Here is a 16,982-nt window from a genome sequence, read left to right as displayed (position 1 = left end):
AAAAAGAATCAGTCCCAACACTGACCACTGTGGAACACCACTAGTTCCCAGCAGCCAACCAGAAAAAGATCCTTTTATTCCCACTTGCTGCCTCCACCAATCAGCCAATGCTCTAACCATGCCAGTAACTTTCCTGTAACACTTAACTTGGTAAGCATGTGTGACACCCGTCAAAGGCCTTCTGAAAGTCCAAATATCCAACATTCACTGCGTCCCCTTTATCTGGGTCATCAGGCCAGATTTTCCCTCAAGGAAATCATGCTGACTTTGTCCTGTCTTGTCATGTATCACCAAGTACTCCATCACCTCATCCTGAACAATTTACTGTAACATCTTCCCAACCACTGAGGTCAGGCTAATTGGTTTATAATTTCCTTTCTGCTGCCTTCCTCCTTTCTTAAAGATAGGAGTAACATTCAAAAGGTTTCAATGAGATCCCCCCTCTAATTTCATCAAATTCCTGATGTAACCTATGACAACCTTCAATGCTATCAACAACAACTCAATACCATTTAGATTGAGTGAGATTGTTCTTGTGGCATCACTCAGCCTGTCCTATCTCGCTCCTATACACTGACTTATCAATGCATGTGATCCATTCAACAGTTGTGTCATCAGTGAATCCATAAATGGCATTTGAACTAATAACCCCGAGTTCAAAATTAAAAATAAATTTATTGTCAAAAGTGTATAAATGTTCCCATATACCACTTTGAGATACCTTTTCTTGCAGGCATTTTCAGAAAAATAAAGGACGATAATCGGAGTTGCAAAAAATATACATAAACAGACAAAGACAGACAGCCAATGTGTAAAAGAAAACAAACTTGAAATAAATAAATAATACCGAGAACATGAGTTGTAGAGTCCTTGAAAGTGAGTCTGTAGATTGTGGAATCAGTTCAGAGTTTTGGCAAATGAAGTTATCCACACCGGTTCAGGAGTCTGATGGTTGAAGGGTAACTGTTCCTGAACCTGGTGCTGTGGTATATAAGGATTCTATCCCTCCTGCCCAATGTCCTGAATGGCAGATGTCTTTCTTGAGTCATGAAGAAGGGTGTTGGCCTGAAGTGTTAACTGTTTATTCATTTCCATAGATGCTGCCTGACCAGCTGAGTTCCTCCATTATTTTGAGTGTGTGTTGTTTTGAAGCTGGAGGCTGCTTTCCTGCAACAGAACTCTGTGTTAATGTGCTCACTGATAGAGAGGACTTCATCTGTGCTGGACTGAGCATATTCACTACTTTTTGTAGTTTTTTCCATTAACAGGCAGTGGTGTTCCCAAACCAGGCCGTGGTACATTGGTGTTCCCAAAACAGGCCGTGATGCATTCGTGCTCCCAAACCAGGCCGCGATGCATTCGTGCTCCCAAACCAGGCCGTGATGCATTTGTGCTCCCAAACCAGGCCGTGATGCATTCGTGCTCCCAAACCACGCGTTGCATTCATGTTCCCAAACCAGGCCGTGATGTATTCGTGTTCCCAAACCAGGCCGTGATGTATTCGTGTTCCCAAACCAGGCCGTGATGCATTCGTGTTCCCAAACCAGGCCGTGATGTATTCGTGCTCCCAAACCAGGCCGTGATGCATTCGTATTCCCAAACCAGGCCGTGATGCATTGGTGTACACTTTTTAGGCAATGGTGCCCACTGTCAGGATATCTTCCATTGTTTATCTATTGAAGTTTGTCAAAGTTTTTGGTAACAAACTGAATCTGCACAAACTTCTAAGAAAGCAGGGGTAGGGTCATGTCTCCTTTGTGATGGCACTTATGTGCTGGTCCCTGGACAGATCCTCTGATACGTTAATGCCAAGGCATTTGTGGTGGAAAGGTTGACCCTCTCTAACTACAATGCCCTGATGAAGACTGGCTCATGGACCTCTGGCTTCTTCCTCGTCTAGTTGAGAATCAGCTCTTTAGTTTTGCTGTCATTGACTGTTGCTGTGGCACTGCTCAACAAGGTCCAGAGTCTCCGTCCTATGTGCTGGGACAAATGCTACATCCAGGCACCTGGGGTTTGGCATGGAGCTCGGCTCTCTGGGTCTATGAGGTTGTGGCTCTACCACAGAGTCTGGGTCGAGTCTATCTTCTCTCTTCTAGGGGCATCCTTACACAGAGTCCAGTTTCTGCTCTTCCTCCTTTGCTTCTTCCCATCTCAGCAAGAATGGCGCAAATAACTGGTTTCCCACCAGTTTCTCTCTCTGTTAATGTGATATTGGAGTGATGGGGAGAGTCGATGAACCCTGCGATTTGTCAAAGGGGAACTACTGACCTGTGGACTATCTGTTGTTTCAGGTCACCGGGCAGTGGGCTATATGATAATTTACAACAGTACGACGTGCCCTATCCCGAGGCCATCTTTGACATTGGTTACTTTGCCCACAATCCAGAACCATTCTTTGCTGTGGCAAGGCAGCTGTACCCTGGGCACTGTAAACCCAACTACACCCACTACTTCGTCAGGCTGCTGCACCAGAAGGGACTGTTGCTGCGAATGTACACACAGAACATCGACGGCCTCGAACGGAGTGAGTGTTAGCTGTGGGCGGCGGCAGCAAACTTCCAGCAGGGTAGACAGTGTCCACAGGTAGAGAACCGGAGGGAATACATGTTCCAATCCCACCCTGCCCTTTCCTGCACACACAAAGCCATACACAGTGAGCAGTTCCGGTAGACCTGTGCGTGAGAGGGGGAACTTTACAGAGGGTAGAGAGAGCAGAGGGAGGGTGGGGAGAAACCGTACACAGTACCCCAAATTAGACCGCACCAACGTCTAATACAACCATAACTTCCACTGAACATCCCATCTCCTGTATTGAATACACTGATTTATGAAGGCCATAAGACCTTAAGACATAGAGCAGAATTAGGCTATTATTTGGCCCATTGAGTCTGCTTTACCATTCAATCATGACTAATCGTATTTTCCTCTCCTCAGCTCCATGACAAACTGCTCTAAAAAGTAGGCATGCAATAAAGTCACTCCCTTTAGATTCATTACTGACTTGATTTTCCCCAATTTATCATTGTATCCTTGCAGTTTGTTACTCAGCCACAAGGATTCAACATTTTCCAGTCCTGCAGTATCTTACATAGGACATAGATGTCACTTCTTTCTACTGATTTGTAGAATCAGTGGCATCTGTGCTCCACTTACTGACCAGATGTCCACTCACTGAATGAGCCATTGTTCAGTCGCTAATTGTGCTATGGGATCTGTTGTCCATTGACTGGGTCATTGTCCATACACTGACCTGTCCATGCAGTTTGTTGTCTACTCACTGAATGGGCTGTGGGGTCCAGTGTCTACGCTCTAACCTGACTGGGTTCCATTGTCCACTCACTGACTGCAGCTGGTTCTGTTTTTCAGGGGCTGGGATTCCACCAGAGAAGCTTGTGGAAGCTCACGGGACATTTTCCACGGCAACCTGTACCATCTGCCGAGGGAGTTTCACCTGGGAGCAGCTCCAGGTAGGGTATTGGGATGTGGTGGGGAGGGGAAATCTGAGAGGGTGGTGTGAAGGTGAGGAATGGCTAAGGGTGCTGAGGGCGCTTGAGGAGGGAGCAGATATTTGGACATGGATAGAGGTTTTGAGATAGAGTAGGTCAAGGGGAGAAGATTTGGAGATAGAGAGGTCAGGGGAGGAGGTCTGTAGATTGGTTGGGTCAGGAGGGAGGTTTGAAACTGGAGAGGGTTGGGGAAGAGGATTGCAGAAGGGAGTGTCAAGGGGAGAAGGTCTGGAGATAGGGAGGGTCAGGGAGAGAAGGTTTGGAGATGGGATGGGTGAAGGGGAAGAGGTTTGAAAATGGTGAGGATCAATGGGAGATGGCTTGGAGGTGGTGTGGGTCAGTGGGAAAGGGTTTGGAAAAGGTAAGATCAGTGGAAGGAGGTTTGGAAATGGTGAGGGTCTGGGGTAGAAGGTTTGGAGATGGTGTGGTTCAGTAGGAGGATGCTTGGAGATGGTGAGGGCTAATGGGAGGAGTTTCAGAGATGGCTAATGTCAATGAGAGGAGGTTTGGAGATGGGGAGGGTTAGGGGCAGGAGATTTGAAGATGGGGAGGATGATTGGAGGGTGAGCTTTAATGGGAGAAGCTTTGGAGATGGACAGAGGCATTGGGAGGAGAAGTGGATGTCCGAGGAGGTTTGAAAACAGAGTGGGTGAGGGGAGCATCAGTAGGAGGAGATTTGGAGATTTTGAGGGTTGGGAGGAGGTTTGGAGACGGGGTGGGTGGGTGAAAGGGAAGAGGTTTGAAGATGGCGTGGGTCAGTGGAAAGAGGATTGGAGATGATGTGGCCAATAGGAAGAGTTTTTGAGATGGCTAATGTTACTGAAAGGAGGTTTGGAGATGGAGTTGGTCACTGCGAGATTTGGAGTTGGCAAAGTCAGTAGGAGGTTTAGAAATGGTGGGGGTCAATGGGAGGAGGTTTGGAGAGGGTAGGGTCAGAGTGGGAGTTTTGGAAATGGAGAGGGTCAGGGGAGGTGTTTTGGAGATGTTGAGGGTCAGTGGGAGGATGTTTGGAGATAGTGAGGGTCAATGGGAGGAGGTTTGGAGATGTTGAGGGTCAGTGGAAGGAGTTTTGGAGATGGAAAGGGTTAGTGGAAGGAGGTTTCAAGATGGAGAGGGTCAGTGGGAGGAGGTTTGGAGATACTGAAGGACAATCAGAGGAGGTTTAGAGATGGTTAGGGTCAAGGGAGGAGTTTTAAGATGGTGAGGTCAGGGGAGGAGATTTGGAAATGGAAATGGTTTGGAGATTATGAAGGTCAAAGGTTGTTTGGAGATTCTGAGGGTCGGGAGGAGGTTTGGAGATGGGTATGGTCAAGGGTGGAGGTTTGGAGGTGGCAGGGTGAGGGGAGGAGGTTTGAAGATGGGAAATGTTTAGGCGTGAAGGTTTGGAAAGTAAAGATCAGTAGGAAGATGTTTGGATATGGAGAGGGTCAGGGGCAGGAGGTTTTGAGGTGAGGAGGTGTGGTGGAGGTTTTGAGAGAGAGGTTTAATGGGGGGAGCTTTGGAGATGGAGAGGCACAGTGGGAGAAGGTTAGGAAAGTCGTAAGGAGGTTTGGCGATGTTGAGAGTCAAGGAGAGGAGATTTGGATGGGGAGGGTCTGGAAGGAGGATTTGAGCCGGGAGGGTCAAGGGGAGGAGGTTTGGAGATTGATAGGGTCAGGAGAAAGAGCTTTGTATATGGAGAGGTTTAAAGGAGGAGATTTGGAGATGATGTAGGTCAGTGGCGGAGGTTTGTAGGGCAAGGGTCAGTGAGAGGAGGTTTAAATGTGGGTGGGGGTCAGTGGAAGGAGGTTGGAGATGTAGAGGGTCAATGGGAGGAGCTTTGGAGATAGGGAGATTCAAGAGAGGAGGTTTGGAGATGATGAGGGCTGTGGGAGGAGGTTTGGAGTTGGGAGTGTCAGCAGCAGGAGGTTTAGAGATGGGTTGGGTCAGAGGCCATGGTTTGGAGTTGGTGAAGGTCAGGGTAGCAGATGGAGAGGGTTAGGGGAAAGAGTTTTGGAGATAGAGAGGTTCAAAGGAGGTTTGGAGATGGGGAGGGTCAAGGGTGGAGGTTTGGAGATAGGGATGGTCAGGGGCAGGAGGTTTGGAGATGGTGTGGGTTAGCGTGGAGGTTTGGAGATAGAGAGGGTCAGGGCACATGGAATGGAAAGGGGGAGTTGGAAGTGAGAGAGTAAATGGAGGTGGTTTAGAGGTAGGAGGGACAAAGGAGTAGGAGATTTGGAGATGGAGGGATCAGGGAAGGTTGTTTGGAGATGGGAAGAGTCAAGGGAAGTGGTTTGAAGGAGAGGGTTGAGGAGGTGAGCAGATCAATGGAGGAGATTTAGAGTTAGGATAGTCAAAGGAATAGGAGATTTGGAGATGGTATGGATCAAAGGGTGCAGGCTTGGAGATGGGGAGGGTTAGAGGAAGGAGTTTTGATGATGGGGAGGACATGTGGAGGGGGTTTTGAGGGAGATGGTTAATGGGAGGAGTTTTGGAGATGGAGAGGGTCAAGGAAGGAGATTTGGATATGGTGAGGCTCAAAGGCAGAGGTTTGGAGTTGAAGAGGGTTGGGCGGTTTGAAGATGGGAGGGTCAAGGGGAGCTGTTCTGGAGATAGGGAGGGTCAGATAAGAGGCTTGGCGATGGTGATAGTCAGGGAGGAGGTTTGAAGATGGTGAAGATCAGTGGGAGTGAATTTGGAGTTGTTGAGGGTCAAGGAGGAGGATTAGAGCTGGGAGGGTCAGAGGGAGGGGGTTTGGAGGTGGCAGGGTGAAGGGAAGAGGTTTGAAGATAGTGCGGGTCAGTGGGAGGTGGGTTGGAGGGTAAGGGTCTGTGGGAGGAGGTATGGAGGTAGTGAGGTCAATGGAAGGAGGTTTGGAAATATTAAAGGTCAATGGGAGAAGGTTGGAGATGAGGATGGAGAGGGTCATTGGGAGGAGCTTTAGAGTTGGAGAGGGTCAGGTGCAGGGAGTTAGGAGATGGGTAAGGTTAAGGGAGGAGGGTTGGAAATTGAGAGGCTCAAGGGAAGTAGGTTTGGAGATGGGGGGGTTCAATGGATGAAGTGGAGGAAGTTCGGAGATGGGTAAGGTCAGGGGAAGAGGTTTGAAGTTGGAGGGTGTTGGGGAGGAGGTTTAAAGATGGGAGAGTGAAGGGAAGGGGTCTGGAGATAAGGAGGCTCAGAGGTGAGGAAAACTAGAGGTGGTGAGGGTCAGGAAGGAAGTTTGGAGATGGTGATGGTCAGAGAGTGGTATTTTGGTGAAAGTCATGGGGAGGAGGTCTGGAGATGTGAGGGTCAGTGGGAGGAGATTTGGAAATGGTGCTGGTCTGCAGAAGGGGGTTTGGAAGGTGAGGGCCACGGGTGCTTTGGAGATTGGGATGGTCAGTTGAGTGTGATGATGAGGGTCAATGAGAGGTGTTTGGAGATGGGGAGGGTTAGGAGAAGGAGTTGTGAAGATGGGGAGGGTGGGGGGAGGAGATTTGGAGGGTGAATGTTAATGGGAGGAAGTTTGGAGATAGGGAAAGTCAGTGAGAAGAGGCATGCAGATGGCTAAAGTCAGTGGGAGTTGGATTAGAGATGGTGAAGGTGAGTGGGAAGAAATGTGGAGATTTGGAGATAGGGATTGTCAAGGGAGGAGGTTTGCAGATGGTCAGGTTCAGGCGGAGGAGGTTTGGATGTGATGAGAGTCTGTGGGAGGTGTGGAGATGTAGAGGGCCAATGGAAAGAGTTTTGGAGATAGAGAGAATCAGAGGAGGAGGTTTAGAGAGGTGGATGGTCAGGGGGAGGAGCTTTGGAAGTGGTGAGAGTTAGTGGAGGAGATTTGGAGTTTGGAGAGTCAGGCAGAGGAGGCTTGAAGACGGGGAGGATGTGTGGGGAAGAGGTGTGTTGGTGGGAGACTCAGGGGAGATGGGTGTGTCATGAGGACTAGTTTTTGTCATGAGGAGGTGGTTTTGAGATGGGAAGGGCGATGGGAGGAGATTTGGAGGTGGGTGTGTCAGGGGGAGGAGGTTTGGTGGGAAGGTCAGGGTCTAGGATTTGGAGATGGGGAGTGTGTTTGGATTTCCAGCATCTGCAGATTTTCTCTTGTAAGTGTCATGAGGAGTAGGTTTTGATATTGGGATGAGGTTTGGAAATGGTTAGGGATGGGAGTAGGAGGTTTCTCGGCCGTGACTGTCAAGGGTGGAGGATGGGTGTGTGGAGGAGATGTGAAAGTGGGATGGTTTGGGAAGAGGATTGGAGGTGGTCATTGGCGTGTGGAGCAGGATGGGAGGTGGAGAGGGGCTGGTGAGAAGGATAGAGGGTGAAGGGAGGGGAAGTGTTGTGAAAGAGGCGATGGAGACTGGCCCCTCATCTCTTGGACTTGTCACAGGGGGACGTAATGGAGGGAAAGGTTCCTCACTGTTCCTCCTGTTCTGGGGTCATCAAACCCGACATCGTGTTTTTTGGGGAACAGCTTCCACGGAAGTTCTATCAATATCTCATCGACTTTCCACTCGCTGACCTGCTGATCATTCTTGGAACTTCACTTGAGGTGAGATCTCAGGTCCCTGACTTCACACGGCCCTAGTGCCAGCCATATGTTGTGAAATTTGATGTTTTAGTGGCAGCAGTACATTGTAATCCATAATTTTAAAAACTATAAATTATAATAAGAAATATGTATTAAAAATTAAGTAACTGGTGCCAAAAAAAGGGAAAAATACATAGTGAGGTAGTTTTATGACCATTCAGAAATCTGATGGTGGTGGGACAAAGCTTTTCCTAAACGGTTGAGTATGTGTCTTCAGGCTTCTGTACCTCCGCCTTGATGGTACTGATGAGAAGAGGGCATGTCCTGGGTGATGGGGGTCCTTAATGATGATTGTCAACTTTCTGAGGCATCGCCTTTTGAAGGTGTCCTCAGTGCTAGAGACACTGGTGCTCATGACAAGAATATAAAAGCAAAGATGTAATGTTGAGAGTTTATAAAGCGCTGGTGAGGCCTCACTGAGTATTGTGAGCAGTTTTGGGCATCTTAGGATGTGCTGAAATTGGAGACAATTCAAAGGAGTTTCATGAAAATGATTCCAGCATTGAATGTCTTGTCATATGAAGAGTGTCGATGGCTCTGGGCCTGTATTCACTAGAATTCAGAAGAATGAGGGGTGACCTTATTGAAACCTATCAAATAGTGAAAGGCCTTGATAGAGTGGATATGGAGAGGATGTTTCCTATGTTGGGAGAGTCTAAGACCAGAGGACACAGCCTCAGAATAGAGGGGCGTTCTTCTAGAATGGAGATGAGGAAGAATTTCATTAGCCAGGGATTGGTGAATCAGCGGAATTCATTGACAAATGCAGGTGTGGAGGCCAAGTCTTTATGTATATTTAAGGTAGAGGTTGATAAATTGTTGATTGATCAGGGCATGAAGGGATCCAGGGAGAAGGCAGGAGATTGTGGCTGAGAGAAAAATGATGAAATGGAGCAGAAATGATGTGCCAAATGGCCTAATTCATGATAGAACTGGCTGTGTTTGCAACATTCTGCAGCTTTTTCCTGAAGCTGTGCAGTGACCCCTCCCTGCCAAATGGTGATGCAACCAGTTAACACACACAAAATGCTGGTGGAACACAGCAGGCCAGGCAGCATCTATAAGGAGAAGCACTGTCGACGTTTCGGGTCTCGCATTCCAGCATCTGCAGATTTCCTTGCGTATGCAACCAGTTAGCATGCTCTACACTGTACACCTGTGAAAATTCTGAGTGCCTTTGGTGATATGTCATGTGTCCTTGAACTCTTCATGAAATATAGCCGCTGTCCTGCTTTCTTGGTAATTGCATCAATATGTTGCACCCATAACCCTAACCCTAACCCATGATAGATCCTCAGAGATGATGGTATCCAGGAACTTAAAACAGCTCACCCTTTCCACTTCTGATCCCTCAGTGAGTACTGGTGTGTGTTCCCTCAACATCCCCTTCCTGAAGTTCTCAACCAATTCTTTGGGCTGACTGATATTGAAGCTGTTGTGATGCCACTGAACTAGCTGATCTTTCTTAATCCTGTATGCCTCCTTGTCTCTACCATGGATCAAGTCACTTTTTATTGTCATTTTGACCATAACTGCCGGTACAGTACACAGTAAAAATTAGACATTTTTCAGGACCATGTTGCTACATGAAACAGTACAAAAACTACACTGAACTACATGAAAACAACACAGAAAAAAAAAACAAACACGAGGAAATCTGCAGATGCTAGAAATTCAAACAACACACACAAAATGCTGGTGGAACACAGTCAGCCAGGCAGCATCAATAGGAGAAGCGCTGTCGACGTTTTGGGTCGAGACCCTTCATCAGGACAGAAAAAAAAACTAACTAACAAACTACAGACCTACCCAGGACTGCATAAAGTGCACAAAACAGTGCAGGCATTACAATAAGTACTAAACAAGACAATAGGCACAGCAGAGGGCAGTAAATTGGTGTCAGTCCAGACTCTGGGTATTGTGGAGTCTGATAACTTGGGGGAAGAAACTGTTACATAGTCTGGGTGTGAGAGCCCGAATGCTTCGGAGCCTTTTCCCGGATGGCAGGAGGGAGGAGAGTTTGTATGAGGGGTGCATGGGGTCCTTCATAATGCTGTTTGCCTTGAAGATGCAGCGTGTGGTGTAAATGTCCATAATGGCGGGAAGAAAGTCCCCGATTATCTTCTCAGCTGACCTCACTATCTGCTGCAGGGTCTTGCGATCTGAGATGGTGCAATTTCTGAACCAGGCAGTGATGCAGCTGCTCAGGATACTCTCAATACAAACCCTGTAGAGTCTGATGAGGATGGGGGGTGGGAGATGGACTTTCCTCAGCCTTCACAGAAAGTAGAGACGCTACTGGGCTTTCTTTGCTATGGAGCTGGTGTTGAGGGACCAGATGAGAGTCTCTGCCAGGTGAACACCAAGAAATCTGATGCCCTTAACAATCTCTACCGAGGAGCCGTCGATGTTCAGCGGGGAGTGGTCGCTCTGTGCCCTCCTGAAGTCAACAACCATTTCTTTTGTTTTGTTCACATTCAGAGACAGGTTCTTGGCTTTGCACCAGTGTGTTAGCTGCCACACCTCCTCTCTGTATGCTGACTCGTCGTTCTTGCTGATGAGACCCACCACGGTCGTGTCATCGGTGAACTTGATGATGTGGTTCAAGCTGTGTGTTGCAGCACAGTCATGGGTCAGCAGAGTGAACAGCAGTGGACTGAGCACACAGCCCTGGGGGGCCCCCGTGCTCAGTGTGATGGTGTTGGAGATGCTGCTCCCGATCCGGACTGACTGAGGTCTCCCAGTCAGGAAGTCTAGGATCCAGTTGCAGAGGGAGGTGTTCAGGCCCAGTAGGCTCAGCTTTCCAATCAGTTTCTGAGGGATGATTGTGTTGAATGCTGAGCTGAAGTCTATGAACAGCGTTCGAGCGTATGTGTCTTTTTTGTCCAGGTGGGTTAGGGCCAGGTGGAGGGTGATGGCAATGACGTCGTCTGTTGAGTGGTTGGGACGGTACGTGAACTTCAGGAGATCCAGTGAAGGGGGCAGCAGGGTCTTGATGGGCCTCACACGAGCCTCTCGAAACACTTCATGATGATGGATGTGAGTGCAACAGGGGATAGACAGAGAACATAGAATAGTACAGCACAGTACAGGCCTTTCGGCCCACAATGTTGTGCCGACCCGTAAACCCTGCATACCATATACCCCCCCCCACCTTAAATTCCTTCATATACCTGTCTAGTAGTCTATTAAATTTCACTAGTGTATCTGCCTCCACCACAGACTTAGGCAGTGCATTCCATGCACCAACCACTCTGAGTGAAAAACCTTCCTCTAATATCCCCTTTGAACTTCCAACCCTTACCTTAAAGCCATGTCCTCTTGTACTGAGCAGTGGTGCCCTGGGGAAGAAGCACTGGCTGTCCATTCTATCTATTTCCCTTAATATCTTGTATACCTCTATCATGTCTCCTCTCATCCTCCTTCTCTCCAAAGAGTAAAGCCCTAGCTCTCTTAATCTCCGATCATAATGCATACTCTCTAAACCAGGCAGCATCCTGGTAAATCTCCTCTGTACCCTTTCCAATCCTTCCACATCCTTCCTATAGTGAGGCGACCAGAACTGGACACAGTACTCCAAGTGTGGCCTAACCAGAGTTTTATAGAGCTGCATCATTACATCGCGTCTCTTAAACTCTATTCCTCGACTTATGAAAGCTAACACCCCATAAGCTTTCTTAACTACCCTATCTACCTGTGAGGCAACTTTCAGGTATCTGTGGACATGTTCCCCCAGATCCCTCTGCTCCTCCACACTACCAAGTATCCTGCCATTTCCTTTGTACTCTGCCTTGGAGTTTGTCCTTCCAAAGTGTACCACCTCACACTTCTCCGGGTTGAATTCCATCTGCCACTTCTCAGCAAACTTCTGCATCCTATCAATGTCTCTCTGCAATCTTTGACAATCCTCTACACTATCCACAACACCACCAACCTTTGTGTCATCTGCAAACTTGCCACCTCACCCTTCTACCCCCACATCCAGGTCGTTAATAAAAATCACAAAAAGTAGGGGTCCCAGAACAGATCCTTGTGGGACACCACTAGTCACAACCCTCCAATCTGAATGCACTCCCTCCGCCACGACCCTCTGCTTTCTGCAGGCAAGCCAATTCTGAATCCACCTGGCCAAACTTTCCTGGATCTCATGCCTTCTGACTTTCTGAATAAGCCTACCATGTGGAACCTTGTCAAATGCCTTACTAAAATCCATGTAGATCATATCCACTGCACTACCCTCATCTATATCAAGTCAAGTCATTTTTATTGTCATTTCGACCATAACTGCTGGTGCAGTACATAGTAAAAACGAGACAACGTTTTTCAGGACCATGGTGTTACATGACACAGTACAAAAACTAGACTGAACAATGTAAAAAACAACACAGAAAAAAACTACACTAGACTACAGACTTATCCAGGACTGCATAAAGTGCACAAAACAGTGCAGGCATTATGATAAATAATAAACAAGACAATAGGGCAGTAAGTTGGTGTCAGTCCAGGCTCTGGGTATTAAGGAGTCTGATAGCTTGGGGGAAGAAACTGTTACATAGTCTGGTTGTGAGAGCCTCAATGCTTTGGTGCCTTTTCCCAGACGGCAAGAGGGAAAAGAATTTGTTTGAGGGCTGCATGGGGTCCTTCATAATGGTGTTTGCTTTGCGGATGCAGCGTGTAGTGTAATTGTCCATAATGGTGGGAAGAGAGACCCCGATGATCTTCTCAGCTGACCTCGCTATCCGTTGCAGGGTCGTGCGATCTGAGATGGTGCAATTTCCAAACCAGGCAGTGATGCAGCTGCTCAGGATGCTCTCAGTACAACCCCTGTAGAATGTGATGAGGATGGGGGGTGGGAGATGGACTTTTCTCAGCCTTCGCAGAAAGTAGAGACGCTGCTGAGCTTTCTTTGCTATGGAGCTGGTGTTGAGGGACCAGGTGAGATTCTCCGCCAGGTGAACACCAAGAAATTTGGTGCTCTTAACGATCTCTACTGAGGAGCTGTCAATGTTCAGCGGGGAGTGGTTGCTCCGTGCCCTCCTGAAGTCAACAACCATCTCTTTTGTTTTGTTCACATTCAGAGACAGGTTGTTGGCTGTGCACCAGTCCGTTAGCCGCTGCACCTCCTCTCTGTAAGCTGACTCGTCGTTCTTGCTGATGAGACCCACCACGGTCGTGTCATCGGTGAACTTGATGATGTGGTTCAAGCTGTGTGTTGCAGCACAGTCGTGGGTCAGCAGAGTGAACAGCAGTGGACTGAGCACACAGCCCTGGGGGTGCCCGTGCTCAGTGTGATGGTGTTGGAGATGCTGCTCCCGATCCGGACTGACTGAGGTCTCCCAGTCAGGAAGTCTAGGATCCAGTTACAGAGGGAGGTGTTCAGGCCCAGTAGGCTCATCTTTCCCATCAGTTTCTGTGGAATGATTGTGTTGAATGCTGAACTGAAGTCTATGAACAGCATTCAAACGTATGTGTGCCTGGTCACTTCCTCAAAGAACTCTATCAGGCTTGTTAAACACAATCTGCCCTTCACAAAGCCGTGCTGACTGTCCCTGATCAGACCATGATTCTCTAAATGCCCATAACTCATATCTCTAAGAATCTTTTCCAACACCTTTCCCACCACAGATGTAAGGCTCACTGGTCTATAATTACGCGGACAACCCCTACCACCTTTTTTGAACAAGGGGACAACATTTGCCTCCGTCCAATCCTCTGGTACCATTCCCATGGACAATGAGGACATTAAATAAAGATCCTGACCAGAGGCTCAGCAATCTCTTCCTTCGCCTTGTGGAGCAGCCTGGGGAATATTACGTCAAGCCCCAGGGAGTTATCTGTCCTAATGTATTTTAACACCTTCTCTCTCTTAATATCAACATGCTCCAGAACATCAACCTCGCTCATATTGTCCTCACCATCATCAAGTTCCCTCTCATTGGTGAATATCTAGAAGTATTCATTGAGAACCTCACTCACTTCCACAGCTTCCAGGCACATCTTCCCACCTTTATCGCGAATCAATCCTACCTTCACTCCTGTCATCCTTTTGTTCCTCACATAATTGAAGAATGCCTTGGGGTTTTCCTTTACCCTACTTGCCAAGGCCTTCTCATGCCCCCTTCTTGCTCTCCTCAGCCCCTTCTTAATCTCCTTTCTTGCTACCCTATATTCCTCAATAGACCCATCTGATCCTTGCTTCCTAAACCTCATGTATGCTGCTTTCTTCCACCTGACTAGATTTTCCACCTCACTTGTCACCCATGGTTCCTTCACCCTACCATTCTTTATCTTCCTCACTGGGACAAATGTATCCCTAACATCCTGCAAGAGATCCTTAAACATCGACCACATGCCCATAGTACATTTCCCTGCAAAAACATCATCCCAATTCACACCTACAAGTTCTAGCCTTATAGCCTCATAATTTGCCCTTCCCCAATTAAAAATTTTCCTGTCCCCTCTGACTCTATCCCTTTCCATGATAATGCTAAAGGTCAGGGAGTGGTGGTCACTGTCCCCCAGATGCTCCCCCACTGACAGATCTGTGACCTGACCCGGTTCGTTACCTAATACTAGATCTGGTATGGTATTCCCCCTAGTCGTCCTGTCAACATACTGTGACAGGAATCCATCCTGGACACACTTAACAAACTCTGCCCCATCTAAACCATTGGAACTTATCAGGTGCCAATCAATATTAGGGAAGTTAAAGTCACCTATGATAACAACCTTGTTATTTTTGCACCTTTCCAAAATCTCCCTCCCAATCTGATCCTCGACATCTCTGCTGCTACCAGGGGGTCTATAGAATACTCCTAACAGAGTAACTGCTCCCTGGTGACCAGGCATATAAATGAGAGTAGTGCAGTGGATGTGATCTACATGGATTTTAGTAAGGCATTTGACAAGGTACCACATGGTAGACTTATTCAGAAAGTCAGAAGGCATGGGATCCTGGGAAGTTTGGCCAGGTGGATTCAGAATTGGTTTGCCTGCAGAAAGCAGAGGGTTGTGGTGGAGGGAGTACATTCAGTTTGGAGGATTCTTAATATCTACATGCACAAGCTTTTCAGTCCGCTGTAAGTCATCCCTAAAATCACCAACATCCTTTTCCGTTGTGAATACTGAAGCAAAGTATTCATTAAGTACCTCTGCTCTTTCCTCTGGTTCCATACACACTTTTCCACTGTCATACTAGATTGGTCCTATTCTCTCGTGTTATCCTCTTGCTCTTCACATACTTGTAGAATGCCTTGGGGTTTTCCTTAATCCTGTCCGCCAAGGCCTTCTCATGTCCCCTTTTGGCTCTCCTAATTTCTTAAGCTCCTTCCTGCTAGCCTTATAATCTTCTCGATCTCTATCATTACCTAGTTCTTTGAACCTGTTCCTATCCCTCTCCAATGCTATGGTAAAGGAGATAGAATTGGATCACTATCTCCAAAATGCTCTCCCACTGAGAGATCTGACACCTGACCAGGTTCATTTCCCAGATAAAGTATAGCCTCTTATAGGCTTCTTGAACACACCTAACACACTCCACCTCATCTAAACCCCTTGCTCTAGGGAGATGCCAGTCGATATTTGGGAAATTAAAATCTTCCACCACGACAACTTAGTTATTATTACACCTTTCCAAAATCCGTCTTCCTGTCTGCTCCTCGATGTCCTTGTTATTATTGGGTACACCCAGAAGAGTTATTGACCCCTTCCTGTTCCTGACTTCCACCCACAGAAACTCTGTACAGTCCCTCCGTGACTTCTTCCTTTTCTGCAGCCGTGACACTCTCTCTGATCAACAGTGCCATGTCCCCACCTCTTTTTTCTCCCTCTCTGTCCTTTCTGAAACATCTAAAGCCTGGTACTCGAAGTAACCATTCCTGCCCCTGAGCCATCCAAGTCTCTGTAAAGACCACAACATCACTGCTCCAAGTACTGATCCACTCTAAGTTCATCCACTTTGCTCATAATATTCCTTGCATTAAAATACACACATCTCAAACCATCAATTTGAGTGAGTCCCTTCTTTATCACCTGCCTATCCTCCCTCTCGCACTGTCTCCAAGCTTTCTCTATTTGTGAGCCAACTGCCTCTTCCTCTGTCTCTTCGGTTTGGTTCCCACCCCCCAGCAATCTGAGTTAAACTCTCCCCAGTAGCCTTAGCAAACCTCCCCACCAGGATATTGATCCCCCTGGGATTCAAGTGCAACCCGTCCTTTTTGTACAGGTCACTTCTGCCCCAAAAGAGGTCCCAAGGATCCAGAAATCTGAATTCCCTGCCCCTGCTCCATACTTTCAGCCACGCATTCATCCTCCACACCACTCTATTCCTATCTCACTGTCACGTGGCACAGGCAGTTATCTCGAGATGACCACCTTTGTGGTCCTGCTTCTCAACTTCCTTCCTAACTCCCTGTAGTCTGTTTTCAGGACATCCTCCTTTCCTACCTATGTCATTGGTACCAATATGTACCACGACCTCTGGCTGTTCTCCTTCCCACTTCAGGATATCGTAGACACGATCAGAAACATCCCAGACGCTGGCACCTGGGAGACAAACTACCATCTAAGTTTCTTTCCTGCATCCACAGAATCTCCTGTCTGATCCCCTAACAATAGAGTCCTCTATCACTACTGCCATCCTCTTCCTTTTCCTGCCCTTCTGATCCACAGGGCCAGACTCTATACCACTGTTGCTTCCCCCTGGTAGGCCATCCCCCTCAACAGTACATGAGGAGGGTTTGAAGCTCTGGCCCTGTACTCACTGGAGTTCAGAAGAATGAGGAGTGACCTCATGGAAATCTATGAATGTTGAAAGGCCCGGATACAGTGGATATGGAGAGGAGCTTTCTATGGCGGGTATGAAGTTGAGAAGCAGGATCACAAAAGTAGTAATCTCAGGATTACCGCCTGTGTCACGTGACAGTGAG

At 47.7% G+C, this 16,982-nt stretch overlaps 1 protein-coding gene across 11 annotated transcripts in view; it reads left to right on the top strand.

The window, feature by feature from the left end:
* Positions 1–16,982, top strand: part of sirt3 (sirtuin 3) — a 78,677-nt gene that overhangs the window by 52,613 nt on the left and 9,082 nt on the right. For 10 of the 11 annotated variants that reach the window (XM_073049993.1, XM_073049990.1, XM_073049991.1 and 7 more), the window contains 3 exons: positions 2,295–2,527; positions 3,370–3,470; positions 7,855–8,016. In XM_073049993.1, coding sequence (XP_072906094.1) covers positions 2,295–2,527; positions 3,370–3,470; positions 7,855–8,016 — 496 coding nt within the window. The remainder of the gene's footprint in view (positions 1–2,294; positions 2,528–3,369; positions 3,471–7,854; positions 8,017–16,982) is intronic. The other variant, XM_073049999.1, reaches the window with a different exon arrangement.

The sequence above is a fragment of the Hemitrygon akajei genome, chromosome 6 (genome assembly GCF_048418815.1).
Source record: "Hemitrygon akajei chromosome 6, sHemAka1.3, whole genome shotgun sequence".
NCBI classification, from domain to species: Eukaryota; Metazoa; Chordata; class Chondrichthyes; order Myliobatiformes; family Dasyatidae; genus Hemitrygon; species Hemitrygon akajei.
This window is presented reverse-complemented; position numbering and strand designations above follow the sequence as displayed.